Source organism: Microplitis demolitor, chromosome 1 (genome assembly GCF_026212275.2).
Source record: "Microplitis demolitor isolate Queensland-Clemson2020A chromosome 1, iyMicDemo2.1a, whole genome shotgun sequence".
In the NCBI taxonomy this organism is placed as follows: Eukaryota; Metazoa; Arthropoda; class Insecta; order Hymenoptera; family Braconidae; genus Microplitis; species Microplitis demolitor.
In genome coordinates this window covers 23571548-23590425 of record NC_068545.1, presented here as the reverse complement: position 1 = coordinate 23590425, position 18878 = coordinate 23571548, and the positions used below count along the sequence as shown (strand labels likewise).

The window sequence follows — 18878 nt, the reverse complement described above, 5'->3', positions numbered from 1 at the left end:
TAAATAAAAATAAAAATATTATCAAGAATTCAAATTAATCGTCGAAGAAAAAAATTAGCAATTTAATGAGTTCCAACTGTCGAGAAACCGAAAGCGAGCTTTGATCTGATTTATGAATAAATAATTAAGAAAACAAACAAATAAATATATAATACGGGACAAAAGTTTGAGACTGTAACGAATTCGTTGATGCATGGGTCTACAGTATGATAATTTTTGAATAAACTAAGCGAAGGTTAAGCTTGCCAATGAACGTACACGTGTTCGCTTTATATATATTTAAAGAATTAAAAAGTGCACGGCACGTACCGATTCGTCAGTCGGAATCGCCGGATCGCGTGCCGCCGAGCATTAGTCCATTGAAGCTCCCTGAGCTTTTATAGGTCATGCGTTTAGCTCTTTATCCTCCCTTGCTATTTTCGTCCTTCCCCACCGTCACATCCGCGTCCTTATCCTTCAGATGTTTATTTTTTTGCTTAAACTACTTTCTCGAGAGATTTCGAAACATCATGTTACCATTGATATATAAACCTGATTACGCTTCAACAAAATACCCTTTAGCCTTTTTATATACATTGTCCTCTATATTTATATATGTGTAATCTAATGATAGAAGATACCAGATACTTAACCATCACGTTTACTTCAACAAACTTTAATTGACTTTGTGTAATTTAATCCACTAACAATAAATATATTCTTTGGTCTTTAGTTATCTTTAAATTGCTTTAAGAAATCTGTGCTTTGTATTAATCTGTCTACGAGATGTCTAATAATGGTCTAGATTTGTTGAAAAAATTTTTACAGAACCCATAGACATCAGAATCACGCATACATTGAAATGCTGTACTCTAAACATGAATAAGTGAAGTAAGTGAATGTTCACTAATTTTGAGCGGCAATCGAACCACTTTTTGAAATTAGTTCGATTTGCACTTGGAATTAGTGAATATTCACTTATCTGCTTATTTATATTCAGAGTTATCAAAAATTTCAGCATAAGATAAAAAATGGAAATTAAAGACAGAATAGACTAAAGAAACTTTTAATGAATTTCTTAAGAAAAAAAAATTCTATTTAACTTCTCTAGAAAAGTGCACTGTAAGCATGATTAATGGCAACCGACCGCTAATATTTTAATCGAAATATCAAACGAGTCACATAAGAGAAAGTTTCAGAGCAATCTTATCCAAACTGAATTCCATCGCAACAGTTTTCAAAAATTAGCATCTACTTAATCAAAAATTTCCATTGAAATTGTTGAATATTTCATAACCCGTTTTTTCGAGTTTTCGATGTAAACTCAAAATTTTATTGTTTTACAGGCAATTGCCTTAGGAGGAACGTAAAAATCGATTTAGCTGCGTTTTAACGCAGCCGTAGGTACACACGGTCGTTACATCAATATTAGCTCATGGACACATACAGGCATACATATATGAGGATGCATGAGTATGAGTATGAGTATGAGAAGCTAAAGCATATACGATCGATCTGGCGATATATGCAATCATCCAGGCACATATAATGTCAAAACGAACTTTGAACAGCCGAGATATTCTCATAATTCGATAGATGCTCGTCCTACTGAAATTATTATGTAAAGGTTTTCACTGTCATTCGATTATTTTCCATCGGAGATTGACGATATCGATTTGATCATCGTCATTTTCATTCGCATTCACATTCCCCTTTTCATCATAATAATCACCGACGGTAATTACTGATTGATTACTGTTATCATTAATTACAGGTATAATTATCTGTAATTTTGTCGTATTAAAATTAATTTTACATAATCAGCAAACATCGCGTTAACTTTTTTTTTTAACAAAAATTATCAACGCAGCAGCGGATAGAATATCATATATGTTTACTGATTAACAACACGTGTGGAATTCTTAATGATGATTTAAAGCTGAGACGAATCATGATAATCATAAATCATCTGATTACATCATTTGTTTATTGTTATTTAATTTTTGTTGGATATTACTATTTGTATTTGATATTATTATTTTTTGAGTGATTTAGTATGTGGGATATTTACTCACGTGCTGTGGAATCAATAGACGAGATACAAACTTACCTGTAACAGAAAAATAAAATTGTTTGTTAATTTATATTTCATTTTATTTGAACAAATAAACGTGATTGTTTTGTGTTAAGTAATTTTATTGATTGATTTTTTTTTTCATGTTTTATTTTTAATATCAAATGGATATTGAATCGAGCTATCGAACGATAACTTGTTTCTAATAGGTCGTAACTCGTAACCTATGGTAAGATAATTTATAAGTAGTAATGAAAAATAATTTATTATTCAAAATGTTTACTTTTAATTTTATAAATTGCTTTGTATTACAGTTTCATATTTATTTTCATATCATAAAATAAATTATATCAACACTTAAATATGTAATAAAAATATATATTTTTTTTTATTGCTTATAAATAATTCATAATAAAAATTTTTTTTTTCACAAAAATTTCAAAATTTTTATTTGCAAATAAAATTATCAATTAAAATTTTTAAGTAATTAAAAAAAAAATTTTATATTAATTACTAATAAAAAAAAAATAAAAAATTTTAATTAAAATATCTTGTAACTAAAATGAATGGAAAAAAATAAAGTACCGAAGTACTAAAAATAATTTAAATAATTAAAACCGTGTAGTTATCTCAGCAAAGCAGACTAACGGCTTAAAATATATCAAACTAATCCTTCTTGTATGAATATTATTTTTGGAGTTCCCCGTACATTGCACAGCTACAATATTACATATATAAATATATAACACAATAATACAGCAAATGAGTGTCAAGAAAAAGCTTCTCGCGAATCACTTAGCTAATGGTCTTGATAAAAAATATAAAAATTAATCTTTAAAAAAAAAAAAAGAGAAAAAACTCCAGAGCTGAAAAGATCAAGACAATACAAGAATTCAAAATATCTCGAGAATTCTGTTAGTTTGAAGCCAGGATTTATCAGACAGGAACTCACCCGCCACATATCCAGGAATGCCGTCTTCTGGGAATGCTACTCGCCGGGACCAATAGGAGCGGCTGTGACTGAAGTGGATGAATTTTATCTCCATTGCTGCTACTACTACAACTGTTACTGTTACTGTCACCAGCTGGCAGCCGTATCTCCGGAATTTGGAGACTATTCATACTAGATTAATATTATTTCTCTCTCTTGCTTAAAATAAACTCTTTCAAAGACAAAACTTGACACTCTTATTTACTTGTTAACACAAAAAAACGCGGGTGATAACACTTGGACCGAGTCTTTCTTCTTCTCAATTTAATCGGCAACATCTTAACTCGTAATTTGTCGCGTGTTCTCTTGCGCGAATATCCCTCTCTTATTTTAGCACTCATTCGACACGCGGTTCACTCTCGACGCCTACGCAAGACCTTTTTGTTAAATATATAAATTAATAAGCATTATATATACATATTTTAACATTCATCTATTTTTATCTGTATTTAAATACTTATTAATAATGCATTTTTTTTTTTAAATTCTAATAAATTTATTTTATCTGTTAATTTTTATCAAAAGTTCTGGATTTGTTTATGCAAATTAACGTAATGCGAAAAGTATTTTTATAAATTGGATTTTTTTTTTTAAAATTAATACCATAAATTAAATAATTTTGTTAGTTTATTTTTGTCGAGTTGTTTGAAAAAAAAAAAATGTTGTGATAAAAAATTAATGTTAATTAAAATTTTTTTTTATATTTTGCTGGATATTAAAATTACGAAAGTGGATAAAAAATTTTATGTATAAGCTGTGACTTATTATATGAAAGATTTGTAGGGTTAACTTGTGTTGACTAAAAAAATATAACAAAAAAGTAAAAAAGTTTCAAGGACATGTGTGTGTGTCTTTAAGAATACTGAGTAGTTCAAAGTTTACTATCAACACGTATCAGTTTTAATTTTTTTATTATTATATTTATTAATATTTAATATGAAAATTTAAATAAAAAACCATTACAAGGAAAAAATTAATCTATTTTAGTACAAGACTTTTTTTTTAGCCGATAAACACGAACCGATGAATGTTTTTGTTGGCATATTGATGGGTTTCTATCAAAGCGTTCGATGTAAAAATAAAAGCGAACAATTTAAAAAAAAAAAAACATTTTTTTTAAATCGTTAAATAAATGATATATTTTGATATTTTATTAAATTATTGTTATTGTTAACGTAATAATTATAATTATTTAAAATAAATATTGTATTCGAATTCGTAAACTAGATTTATCGTTAAAATTTATAAAAAAAACAAAACAAGTATTTGCATACATGATAATTTTATTTAATAAGCTGATTAATTTAAAAAATATGTTTATTTTTATTTTCCTCAATTATAATTTGCGTTTTAATTTAAATTTTTAGCTTTAAAAAAAATGATTTATTTTAAATTGAAATTTAAAATTAAATTTTTTTCAATTAATAGACGTAAGAAAAATAATTAGTCATAGCTAATAATAAACAATAATAATAATGAAGAAGAAAATATGCGTAAATATGGCAACAAAACATGAGGACGTGAACAAATGTATAAACCTTTAACGAGTAAGAATTGTTATCGCGTGTTAACTGACTGCAACCGCGAATGGCGATGGATTGTCTAAAAAAACTATAGCTGACACTAAACTCGCACAAAATATTTTCCTTTCTCTCCAGTCCTCATATTTTTAACCCGCTATCTCATTCTGTCACGCACCTAATCCAACAATAACAATAACAATACCAACAGTTATACTGATAAATACATCTATATAACAAATATCACATATACATATATATATATATATTTATTACAGTGACCAGTAAGACCGTACGTCAAACTCGCGTTAACGCATACGCGTATAATAATGAAATTAATTAACATAATAAACCACACGGCATATATATATAAATACCAACTAATATAACAACAAGCCAACACTAGTCTACTATCTTAACCCAGCATACGAGACAATAATTCTGTTTAGTAAAACGCGTGACATCACATCATTTAAACGCGGAATTTAAATTTCTCTAATTTGAATAAAATAATAATAAAATCACTTAGCACCGTTTTCAATTTTTATATATATATATTGTACAGTAATTAAAATATTTATTTATTTAAATAAATATATATATTTTGTTTTGCACATCTATTTAATTTAAAATAATAAATGTCCACGTACGCGCAATATTATTATCATTTTAGTATAATATACAAGAGACCCAAAGTCCATACACCACATCAACTAACAGTTCAAGAACAAATAGCCGGCCGGTATTTTATATACTTGTACTTATACTTGTAACTTGCTGCGAAAAAAATGTATATGAAATATAAGAGAGAGGGAAACCGTAAGAAAAAGTTAATAGCGAGTGGAGAGTCGAGTTCATGTTTAGTTATTATATTATTTAATAGACGATAAAAATGTTATATGTATATGTATATATATGTGTATATATTTTTTACTATTATTGATGTTGTTAATAATTTATGACATGTTTGTGTCGAGTGTAAGATGTTGTATGAGCGATTAGTGTAGTGGCAGCATCCAACGGATGCAGAAATGAGAAGAGAACCGAATCGTCGACGGTTTACCGCGTCGTCGTCAACATTGTTGTTAACGTTGTGTGTGCGAGTGTAGGGTATAATTGTATTCAGTAGCTAGAGCTGCAGTTGTGTGTTTAGTGTGTACATGCAGAATTGAGTGAGTGTGCAAGTACGCTGACGTAGTGACGACCGGACGAATGCTCGCGGAGTTTCACGGAAACTCACGAAATACTGCCTAGGATTTTTATCTTTCATTACAACGAGAATGTGGGAGTGAAAATTTATGATAACGCTAAGGGATAGTAGTGACTTTATTTTGATTACGTGAAAAAAAAATTAGGTTTTGAAAAAAGTTCACGTACGCTAGAAAAAACATTGAAATTTCTTCGATCAAGATTTTTTTTACTAAGGCCATTTTTTTTTTAATGCAGTAGAAATTGTTAGCAAAATTTAGTCATTCCTATTTTTTTTTTTTTTTTTAATTAATTACCCCCCGTAGAAAAAAATAATCGGTAGCAGCTACCAATTATTTTTCGGTAGTTACTATCGATTCTTCGGTAGCTGCCATCAATTATTGCGGTAGCTGCCACTGATTTTTTTTTTGGAGCAGCTACCGGTAATTTTTCAATTATTTCGGTAGCTGCCGCCAGTTATTTTAGTAGCTGCTACTAAAAATTAATGGGTAGCCGCTACCGATTTTTTTTTCCTCGCACTAATTAAAGAAGAATTAAAAATTTTTTTTTATTGCCTGTAATTATTATTAACTTTTACTCGACCGTCTTATGGGGTCGAGTAAAAAAACAAAAGACATCTAAGATGTAAGTGGCAATGGTTTATTATTACATTGTTATGCCATGAGTATCAAGGAGCTTACATAGGCAAGTGTCGATAAAATTTTATCACAAAAGACTTAATCATACGGAAATGACCTGAATAACTGGATAAATTTTTATATTTTTTTTTATTGCAGCCAATATGTTGAGGCAGGTTGCAATTTTTTTTTCTTATTTATTTATTTATTAATTACAACCTGCGGCCTATTTACCTAAAGATTTGCCGTTTACATTAACAGAGCATCGCTAATGTTTAGATAGAAATTTACATTTTTGTTTACGGAGAATCCGCTGCACGTACTTAAGAATTTCAGATAAACTTTTATGCAAAACAACTTTGCCCCGTTTTTTCGGGATTAAATTATCCAGATGGAAAATTTCCATACCAACTTTCAAGACGATGATGGAAATTCTCCGCGGAAAGTTTTAAAAGGGTTTTATGAAGTTTCAAGAGTTTTTATAAAAAAAAAAAAAAAATTTCTTAATTACAATTATTCATTCGAAAATTTTAGATCATTAATTTTGAATAAATGTTTGTTCATTATTACTTGTAATAGAGGATCCATTGAAAAATAACGCGCTAAGTAGTTTATTGAGCAAAAAAAAATAATCAGTAGATACGGCGCGACTGGTCAGACATCCGGGACATAATAATTATCAACTTTTTTTTTCTCAATAGATATGACAAAGTGACATAATGACGCAACTTAGTGTATTACAAAAAAATTGCCGGCCATAAAATTCTTAAATAAAAAAAAAATTCGACATTTAAATTTGACAAAAAATTTTATTGTGTAAAAAAAATTATAATAAATAACAAAAATCTGAACAATATTATTATAGTATTATTTATTTAATAAAAATCTTCTGGCGAACATGTCATTCCTCTGAGCGATTTAGTCTGTCTCTCTCCAGCAGAAATGTCAGGTTTATTATCAACCGTAGATCTGGCCTCAGGTAAACTCGACATACGCAGACCATTAAAATAAATTGGCGGTGAATCCGTGAACCCAAATTCACATTGTTCACCAGCTCTAAGCTCACTTATTGTCTCAACCAGCTCTGAATTATTCATCCCAGAGTTTTCAAATCTTACGGGAATAATATCAAATTTTTCACCCACTGAATCCTCTTCCGCTTTATCAATTACTAAAAAATTCCCATTATTCTCATCCATATCCCGAGTTCTCTCCCCCAATTTCTCTTCACTGCCAGCAACACCCGAACTATCGCAAATTGAATCTTGCTCACAATTTTTACTCTCAAAATTATTTTCACTCTTCCTCTCCACGGTCTCTCCTTCCATCGGCCGATAAAACTTTTTATTTATGCCGTTAAATTTATTTTTATATTTTTCCGACACATCATCCCCTGTCTGATCGCCCTCGCTCGTTAAATTTAAATTCAAATTTAAATTCAAATTAACATTTTTATTTTCGCTGTTTAAAAATTTTTTTTCCCCGTTAAATTTCATCTGACAGGCACTTGCAGATGTTACATTGTGTGGCTGCCATCCCAGATGATTTAAATGCTCAGCGCAATTAAAATTACTATTATTATTATTAATTACTTTAAATTTATTATAATTATCAAAATGTCTATTAACGAAGACACTATTAACGTCAATCAAATTCAAAGCTTTAAATTTACCCGTAAGCTCACTCAATTTACCCCGTAATGGTCCGAGTTCGTTTTCAATCTTGGACAGGATTCTCACATCTGAGCCGATTGGAATATAATTTGATTTTGATTTCCATTTGCTTGGACGATTGGAATCCCTCGGGTAATTAATTGTTGATATTGATGTTGAAGTTGATGAGTCCTTACTTTTACTATTAGAAATAACTGTACTGTTATTAATAGTTTTTATTGCAAGATTAGACCTAGTTAAAGTGATCATTGATGACCGTGATGACGAAAGTGTCTCTTCATAAAGAGTCGTTATGTAATTCATTTTTTCAAATCGTGCGTGAGAGGACTTGGCCATTCTTTCGGACAATTTAGGCCACCCGACAAGTCTCTTATATTTAATACCAACCGATTGGTCAATGATCTCCGTCTCGATTTTACCTTCACTCAGTTCAAACTCCCGCTGGGAATGACAACTCGAAGATGCTGAGGAAAATATTAATGAGGACTCTCGTCTATTATTTACATCCTCGTTTAACGCCGGGGTGATTTCGTTACCGGAGTTTGCTGACGGACCCGCTGAATTACAACGACGTGGTGACATTGATGTCATTGTTAACTTTATTATTTATCGAGCCAACTTTCAAACTTTATTTTGTTTCCCGCACTGAGGTTATAAACAAATGACTCGCTTATTTTAAAACTTATGAATTTTAAATATTTAAATTTGAATTATTAAATAATTTCTACCAGCACCACTGGCCGGGAAACTGCAAGATCTGAAAAATATTTACCAACCATCGGGTCGACTAAAAATCCGCGACTGTCGGTATCAAATATTTTTTTTTACCATAAGCAATTTGAAAGTACTCTTTTGTACCGGCAGCGATGACAATTTCCTGAAGTTACCGGCAGTACAGAACTTTACCTACCCCGATAACCAGCAACTAAGTTACGGAGAGACGGTTTTGATCAATGCCGTCTTCTGAGGGTAACCATTGACTGTCCAACTACTGGCTACAGATTGGCTCCAACTTCAAAAAATTGGCGGGAATCTGCAGCTGAATATGAAGGCAACAGTAGAAAAAGTTTCTGTCGTCTTCAGCTGAAAATTTGCGAATGAAACGGCGGTCTGGGATTACCTAGGGTAGGTAGCGGATAAAAGAAATTTACCGACGCAGAAAATACTTGAAAATTTAAATACTGAAATAGACATCGACTAATAGAGTAGTCAATAAAATACGACCCTCGTCAAATAGTCATAAGTAGAAAAATATATATGTGTATAGAGGATGTGGGCAAGGATTTGGCACAGGATGCCAAATATCTAGATCTTGGTGGTGACTTTAAATGTCAACTGGGACAAATACTTGTTGCTACTCATACAAATCCACCCTCTATATATAAAACATACATCTTTCCTCGAGTGTGCGTGTGTGTGTGTGTTTGTGTGTGGCGTAAGTAAAAACTCAGGGTAAAGTGTTGCAGGTTTTAAATACAATTAAACCAAAAGTTTCCTCACTCTTACACATTACATACTCATTAAATTATCGTTAAATCTCATTACGCGATTTTTCTCTCATGTGTAAATCGATTTAACGAGGATAAAAGTTCAAGGCTACCTACAACCGACGCATATAATTTCAATGCACTTTATAATAATAATAATAATAATAATAATAACAATTATTATTATTATTATTTTAATTTAAATTTCAATTATAATTTATTTTGTCATAATTACTTTTGTAATTTATTTGGTTAATTAAATTTAACTTAATTGCTGATTGCATAGAACTGAATAATTATGAGTAAAGTTAAATTTGTTTAAATAAAAATAATATTTTATATTTTAAAAATATTTAAGTTGCGTTAAAAGACCTTGTGATTAAATTCAATAAGAGATTAAGTACTGGAGAGTAAATGAAACTTGTTGAGAAGGTTCAATCATGACAATCATTTGGTTTATGTACTGTAGTAGTCGTCATAACAATAAAGTCTTAAGTGCAATTACACTTACTCGCCTACGCGCAAGAGTTTTATAAATTTAAAAAGATTAAAGTTCTCGCTCTGGCTGACTCTTCTCTGTATTTATTAATCTGGCTCTGACTCGGGGTCTGGTTTTGGTTCTGGCTCTGGCTCTGGTGCCGACTTTGTTTACATCTCTGTCTTTCTTTGGCTCAGTATAAATTCATTTTACGTTCACACTAACTTGATGCAGCGAACCAAGTGGATAAAGTACATTGGATTTTAGATAAATCGAGTTGAGTTGGTTGGCACAGTACACTCGACAGTGCACACTGCACGCATCGAGAGTAGAATTGACAAGACAAACTACCTTTTGCAATTGATTGAACTACCACTGGTACTCAAGTTAACTACAATAAGAAGGATGTGTATACAACTTCAATATATTATCCTGGAATTGTATTAAATGTCTCGGTTCCAGGTAAATTAAAACTGTAACCTAGTTTCCGTCATTTTCTCCTTTTTTTTTTTTTTTTCTTTAATTTTAAAAACTCATGTTTCAAGTTCTTTAGTAAAATTTCAAACTTTTCTAAATATCATTTTTTATAAAAAAAAAAAAATCTGAAATTATTTGAAACTTTAAAGTGGAGCAAAGAACTCCTATTCTAAACTGATTCGCAAAACTTTTTTTAAAAATAATTAAAAAATTTTCTGCGAGCTTTTAAAATTTTTTGTCAAATTTTTTAATAGAAAAAAATTAATTAAGGTAAGAGAGCTAGTACCCAACTACTCCATGCATTTGCAGATCTATATTTAGTATGTATAGATATAAAAATATATGAGTAATCGGGTACTGGGTCTTTTACCTCATGTTTATTTTACTATAAATAAAAATACGATTTTTAAATTTCATATCAATGGAGTTTAATTGGAAGGAAAAAGAATTGGTATTAAAATTCATAAAATAATAAATTGAAAATTAAAAAATATTAATAACGAATAAGCTTTTACTCTATAATCCTAAAAATAAATATTAAATGATCTGCAGTTGAATTATTGATGATAAAGAGTTTTTAATAAAAAATAAAAAATGAATTTCATTTATCTCTAACTACCTAAAATAATTATCTACTTTCCATACATAAATATTTATTTAAAAAAAAAAAAAGGGAGAAAATAATAACGACATAAAAATCGTCGAAAGCATAAAGATAATGGGTTCTATTGTGACAGAAGTGTGGGGTGAATAAGGACAGCACACGCGTCTCCTCAAACACAACATACTCCACTTGTTGGACGCGCGGTCATCTGAGGCCGCCACCTGATGCTACGCCACTGCTCATCGATTCCCCAAACTCAAAAAGAACCCCGTTGTCATGACGACCCAACTTCACCCCTACATGGGTTGCAGTACCGAGAGACCGATCCCGCCTTGGTCGTAGTTGTCGTAGCCGCTTTTACCGCCGTCGCCTCTGTCGTTTTCTTCTCAGATACAAACCCGAGCTCCAATGCAACCCCTACAGCTCCTACTTCCACACTAAGACCTAAACTACTTGGACCAGGACACGACACGCGACCACCCAAGACGTGACACATTACGCGGCATTACACAATACGTGTGCAATTTAACGACAGCGATACCCGAAACGCGGAAGATTATTTTTAAAAATCAATATTTTAAATTACCTGTCATTATTTATCACCTGTCAGCACCCGAGCCTCAACCCTGAGCCAAACCGCAGCCAGTGCCACTGCCACTGAATTTAATTTACAAAGCAATTTCATACAACTTGAGAACTAAAACAAACTGAGGAAGCAAACAAACCAAATAAAAAATATACTCGAGCGATCTTGAGCGGTATAAATATAAATATAAATATATATGAGCCTGGTGAAGCTTGATAAATAAATACCCGGGAATCTAGCCGCATCTACGTGTACTTTATTATCCCTATCACCAGTAGGTTTAATAAAATAAAAATAAAAAAAAAAAAAATAATGACAGGCATGCGTTTTACTAGCGCGCTAAAACGGTTTTCAAGATGGCAATGGGCGTTTCAAGTTTATTGATTGTAAAATGAAGAGCTTTTTGTAGCATATCACTTAAACATTTAAAAAAAAAATAAAGAAAAAAATTGAAAATAAAATCTCGGTCCCTTAAATGGGGGACTAAAAATAAAAACCGCTTGGGGTTAATGGATGCGGAAGAGTTTTAGTTTGGATGTTAATATTTTAAAGTTTGAGAGTGAGTTTTTTAAAAAAATAAATAAATAAAACAAGCAAGCAAGCTGAAGTCAATGACCAGTCAGAAGCTTTAAAGCCCGCTCGTGGTGAGGCCACCCTGCATATTTCAGTTTGAACGCGTCACAAGGCGGTTTGTGACGTCACTGTTAACCTACATACACCAAGGGGCTGTACGTAGACTCTATACTCCACTCGATGGCTATAGTCACGCTTCTCCGACCCCCGTCATCCTCGTAACAGTGACCCACCCCTGTATATATTTCTTCTCGGCAATAAACCTTCAGTTTTCCACCATCTACCATCTATTTTAGCTTCTTACTTTTTACTTCTCTTCTTACTCTCTCTATCTCTCTCTCTCCCTATTACTCCATGCCAGCTAACACTAACGCTCCCTACTGAGTTTACCAACATATATATTTAACCTCGGTTTAAATCGCATTTTTAAATCTTTTCCAACCACCAAAACACAAACAAAATATCAACCATCCTATATATATATATTAAATTATTATGTCACGCACTGACACTTTGGTTATAAATTTTTTTTATCGTTATTACTATTTATAGATTTAAATTAAATTATGTATTGTGTTAAAAAAAATATAATCAAGACACGAGTTTTAAATGGGGTAAAGTAAATATATATATGTATGCCAAAATTAAAATGGCTGAGGTTAATGATGAAGTTAATAATGATAAAGTTGATAATGAGAACTTGCAAGTCCTCGAAATAATGCCGGCAAGAAATAATGACAAAGTTGAAGGTGAAGAGCAAGAAGAAGAACAAGTTGATGGAATACTTTCTGAGAGTAATGAAAAAATATCAGAGACTGTTTTAAACAAAGTTATAAGCGATAAGGTTACAAAGGAAAAAGTGTACGAGGATGAAGTTGATTTAATAGACGGTAATGTCACTGGAGAATTGAATAAAAATAATAATTATAAAGGATACAGACAAGAAACCGAAGGAGAGACGAGTAATTTGAATCGTTTTGGAGAAGGCTTAGAAGCTCTAGGTAAGGACATCAAGTTTAATGGAAGTAAACATAAAATATTTAAATGCTGCGCAGACGGCTTCTGCGAGTTAGTGACCCGCCGCAAAGAACGCAATGAAAAGTTGACGAAACGTCAGATGGAAATAAGCAGCCGTTTGGCGACGTTGGAAACCTGGCTGCCGATGGTTACTTTCAACAGGGTGATGAAGGGCGACGTTGACCCTAAGAATATCGTCAAGTGGATCGAGGAACAGGCGGCGATTATGTCGTCGGTGACAGTGAATGTTAATAAGAGGAAACATGAGGGCGGTCACGAGATTGGCGGTCTCGAAGCCGAGCGGAAGGAAGCGCTCAGGAAACACGACGAGGCACGTAAAGTATTGCACGAAAAGCAATTGGAATTGAAGAAAGTTAATGAACAAATTGAGGATGCCGGACGGAAACAAGAGGAATTGCAGCGTATGATTGATGAGGAGGAAAAAAATTACGAGGAAAATTCGAAACCGGGTATTGGGGCTGGAAATAAAAGTGAGTCTCAGTACTCGTTTTGCTCGGATGACCTTGAGTATTTGACTAAATTAGAGGAATTTATTATTGGGGAAAGGAAAATTAAGAAGGAACTGGAAGAACTGGAGGCCAAGGAAGCCGTTTACATGAAGATACTGAAGACCAGTGAGGAAAATTGGAAGGGAAATGCGGGGAAGTCTACAAAGGACCTGGATGTTGATGACAATGTCAGCAGTGCTGCTGTGAATGTTGATGTAGATAAATTACGCGGTCAATTGGAAGTTAAATCGTCGGCGAATCAACAGCTTGCTGATCGGATTTGTCAGTTGGAAGACCAGATTGAAAATCTCGAGAGCAAATTACGTAATTGCAATCAGGAGATTATTGAATTTAGCGAAAAGCACAAGGCTGAGCTGGAGATGGCTGCCAAATTGGGGGAGAAAATGAAAACTAATGGTACGGGTGACAGTGAAATAAGTGTTAGAGATAAGGCGACACTTGCTAGAGTTAACACAACAGATACATCCTCAGGCGGTAGGATGAAAATACGTACCAGCGGGAGTGGAAGCAGTAGGAAAAGAATGAAAGATAAATCTGTAAATGCCATTGTAGGAACAAGTTCGAAAAATACCCTCGCACGAATACAAGTTACTGATCGTGCTGTGCAAGATCCAATTTCAGTAAATCCATCTCTGGGTAAAACCAGTCGTACTGCTGATGAAAAATCTATTGGAAATAAAAAAATGACGATTCAAGAGACGTATGTTTACTCTTCTTTCACGTCTTCTGCTGGGAAAGACAGTAAATTTAACAGGGATCCAGACAATGAAACCGGAGAAGAAACTGTGAAACGTATTACCACATTTGATGAAGCACAAACATCCAAAAGTACATTATCGAGCAGAAGGGACAATGAATCATCACCGAGAGTAGACGGTTCTCGGAGCTACGATAAAACTTTGCAAGATAACAGTCACAGCAGTGGTGATAATCGTACGAAAGAAATGGATAGTGCTGGAAACAGCAAACGTTCTTCAACCCACTCGCAGAATGAAAAATTTGATGCCCTAGTCTCTGGTAATCCAGAGTCTTTATTGGACGGCAGCTTCACCAACAAATCCGCTCGGTTGGATTTATCGACGGCTTCGGAATTCCAAGAATATAATAATAAAAGTATTAATGAGGAATCTACTCGATACGAAAGAGAGCTGCCTTTTGGAGATGAAAAAAATGGTGATCCCGATAATGATGGCTTTGTAAGCTTGAGATCGCAGCTCACTAAAGACGAAACAAATTATGATATTTATGATATCCCTGATATTTCAGCTGAGACAACTACAACTAATGATCAGTCTACTCAGTACGGTTTGATGCCAGCTGAACAAATTGATGATGAGTTGCTTTTATCATTGAAATCACAGCTGAGTAATGAAGCTGTCAGCACTGGCGATTCTCCTGATGACCAGAGTCAAACTCATTATGGTTCAATCAGATTTCTAGAAGCCGGAAAAAATGATGGCCAACCAGGTCCTGATGATAAATCTTTTGTTTCATTGAAATCACAGCTGAGCAAAGAAGAAACTGATTACAGTTTTTCTGGTATCGCTGGTGATATCGTTGATCCAGTTGATCAGAATCAAAGTAAGACTAGTTCAGTCAGGTTTAAAGAAGCCGAAGAAAATGGTGGGCAACCTGGTGCTGATGATCAGTCATTTGTGTCAATGAAATCGCGGCTAAGCAAAGAAGAAACTGATTACAGTTTTTCTGGTATCGCTGGTGATATCGTTGATCCAGTTGGTCAGAATCAAAGCAAGTCTAGTTCGGTCAGATTTAAAGAAGCAGGAAAAAGTGATAAGCAACCAGGTGCTGATGATAGATCATTTGTTTCTTTGAAATCGCGGCTGAGTAAAGAAGAAACTGATTACAATTTTGGCGACGGCGATATTGTTGTCCATAAAAATGAATTGGAGTCATGGCTACAAAGCCTTCAGTCAACGCTCTCGATTACCTCGGTAACTAATTAGATTAAATTATTTTTTAAATCCGTAAGCTCTTGTTAAAAAATTAGCATTTATTCAAATGAATGAAATACTTTTAGCATTAATTTGAATTTTTTATAAATTAAATCATGAGAATTATAATAAATAATTATTTTATAAAATAACTTTTATTGGAATTTTAAATTTGAATGAATCAAAAATAGTATTGAGGGGAATTTACAGTAAAATGAATTGAATTTAATTAAATAAATGTAATAATATTTCAGAAATGCAAAGAATTTGATATTAAAAAGCCAGAAGTTATTAAAATTATTGAAGCAATATCCCGGTATTTAGGGGTAAGTGAAATTTCGCATATAATACAATTTGTTGACCATTAATATTGCCGTTTCCGTTCTTGTAGATTGAATCGGTGAGTGATGATGGAAAGGAAACGATCCCTGCTACTGGGAATGCTGTAACCAAGACGACGACTCAGACCAATGAAATTCAAGCACCACCTCACGAAATGGATGAATATCAAACTCAAGAAGTAATAACAGGTACAATTTAAATAGAACAAATTACTTTGTCGTATCTTTTTGTTATTCTTCTTGAGCACAATCATCATCTTAATAAAAATGTTTACTTAAAAAATAAAAATTTCCAGGAAAACCAATTTATCTCGAGGACAAATCCAAAGACTCGTTGATTGAAAAGAAACGAACTAAGCCACCGAATCTTAAGCTACAGCAAGACTTTGCTCTTGATATTGACGAACAAGCGGAAATGAAAATGATTAAAGACTATGTCGGGTTGCCATCAGCGGCGTCTACGCCCGTCGAAAAAGAATTCAAACAAACAGAGCTAGTGCACGGCAACACTGGTATCGATTCAGCGACATCAATCCAGCCATCAGTATCCAAACAGTCGTCTTGGAATACCCGAGTCCAGGAAGCGGTGCGCTCAGCGTCAATTAACGAAAAATCAATGGAAGAAAATATTATCAGAGAATATAAACAGAGCAAAGTACGAGTAATTTTGCCAGATGACGGAGACAACTCGAGAGAAAAATATTTAAATGCGGCAACTAATACAATTACCGAGATAACAATGAATATAGTTGACGGAGATAGACGTGATGTCGGTACTTTAGCAGTTCCCTCGGTTTCAAATGAATCACAATCAGACGAACCAGATGGCACATTATTATTGAACGATAATACTCAGCAGCACAAGCACCAGAATCAAGATGAAACCAACAACTCAGGCGCAGCTTCTATTGTCCTACCATCAACTCTGGATACTATATCCGAGCCTCAAGGTATCACTACTACTACTACTACAACATCTAAAATTACTATTGGTACAACAACAGCAACTGCTAGCGCGGGTACGAGCACAAGCAATTTATCTGTAAGAGGTGAAGGTAAAGCTGTAGCTAAAGGGCATCAAAAGAAGGTTTTAACGGCGTATCCAATGCCTGAGGGAGAAATTTTTAAAGACATTGAAAAAACCGGCGGAATAAAGTACAGAACGAAAATGAATTCTTCAGAACCTGAGCGAGCTTTGAGGAGCGGAGATGTGAACCGTAAAATCGACGAAACCGGATCGTGGGAAGATAGAGACAGAGTACGGAAGGATGATCTGAAGAAGAAGATGATGGAATCAAGGGAAATGAAAGACTTTGAGGACGATGAGCAGGAGGAGAAGGGGGAGGATCAATTGAAAAGGATAGAAAAGTTGGCCGAGGATAAAGGAAGAAAAGGCGGGAAAAAATTTTATGAGAATAAAGAAACGCGTATGAAAGAACCCGATGGATCAAGCGATAGAGTTAAATTTCGTAGGAATTTTATTGACAACTACCCAATCGCTGTCGGGCAGACGGGTCACTTTTGTAACGAAAAGTTATCATCCGTCAGCCCTAAAAATACCTGCTGTATTTGTCACGAAACTCGACAAGGCGTAAGTTATTTTTTCACTAATTGGCTTTTTATTTTTTTTTATCTTCGTCTGACAATAGAAATTTATTTGTACCAACGGTTATTTTAATTATGCAAGAGTTTATTACGGGCTGAGATATAAACAAAAAACTTTTGTGTTATAATTAAAATAAGTAACTCTGCCCAAGTTATTTTATTTGTTATGTAAATTTAATTAGCCCTGGGGAAATTTACCCAAAGTTATGAGTGTCTAAAATAATTAAACTGATGTATATAATTTTGTTTAAATGATTAATCTGGCGGTAAATAATTAACGAACATTAAAAATTAACCCAGTTCAATAACAAATTTACTGGGTGCCTGTTTTAAGTTCTCGTAATTATTGATCGTGATAAAAAATTCATTTGAATTATTTTATTTAATAATTAAATTTAAAATTAACCAAAATAGAAAACGCTGACGAAGAGTCAATACGAGGAATTAGTGGCCAGAGCGGGAGTAAATCCCCGTGTTTGTTTAATAGAGTCAACATCTGAATTTAGTGATCAGCAAATACCGTCAAGCCGTAAAACCAGCCCGTCAAAAACTACCAGTCCAAGGAAACCCTCTGCGGGTACTCAAACCTCCAAAGTCAGACACCAAGAGCCTAAAGGTTACCCAGATTTCAGCTGTGAAATATGCGATTGCGACCCTTGTGGCAGCGGTTCTCCCTTGCCATCGACTAGAAATTTATTTAAATATAAATCAAAGTCTGGCTCGCCGAGCCCCAGGTCTGATGATGACAAAACTTTACGCCGAGTGAGTAAAACCACTTGCCCATATGTTTGTATAGACAATTATATTAATTAGTGTTTTTGTTTCTGTTTATTGCTGTGGATTTAGTCGTGACCGCAATACTTACCGGACATTAGCAAGCGTATGACGACGAGAGCGTAGATTGTGGTAGCCCCGCAGCTCACCAATGCTACCCTGCTCGGCTTGCATTTTAGCCTGAGCCGTGGCTGCCACAGTGGCAATCACGTGATGTTGGTGCCCAGTTGCGCCCGCCGTGGTGACGCTTCTGCGCGAACGCCACCCTGCTCTACTGCCGGTTCCACCGGCACTTGGTGTTGGTGATTTTTTTTGATAGGTCCTGTAATATATATATATTCATCATCATCATCACCATCACTCTAGTAATTATTGTACTTATTTTTATAAA

General features: G+C 33.5%; 1 protein-coding gene across 7 annotated transcripts in view; it reads right to left on the bottom strand.

The window, feature by feature from the left end:
- Window positions 1-18678, bottom strand: part of LOC103580028 (cAMP-specific 3',5'-cyclic phosphodiesterase) — a 52973-nt gene extending 34295 nt beyond the window's left edge. Inside the window, exons 1-2 of one of the 7 annotated variants that reach the window (XM_008561630.3) lie at window positions 4583-5600; window positions 3006-3421 (exon numbers count right to left, since the gene is read on the bottom strand). In XM_008561630.3, the coding sequence (XP_008559852.1) occupies window positions 3006-3175 (170 nt within the window). In that variant the 5' untranslated portion in view covers window positions 3176-3421; window positions 4583-5600. Of the gene's footprint in view, window positions 1-3005; window positions 3422-4582; window positions 5601-18578 lie in introns of those variants that run through there. The other 6 variants (XM_014440675.2, XM_053741647.1, XM_008561631.3 and 3 more) reach the window with 6 other exon arrangements.
- Between the last annotated feature and the right edge of the window lie 200 nt (window positions 18679-18878).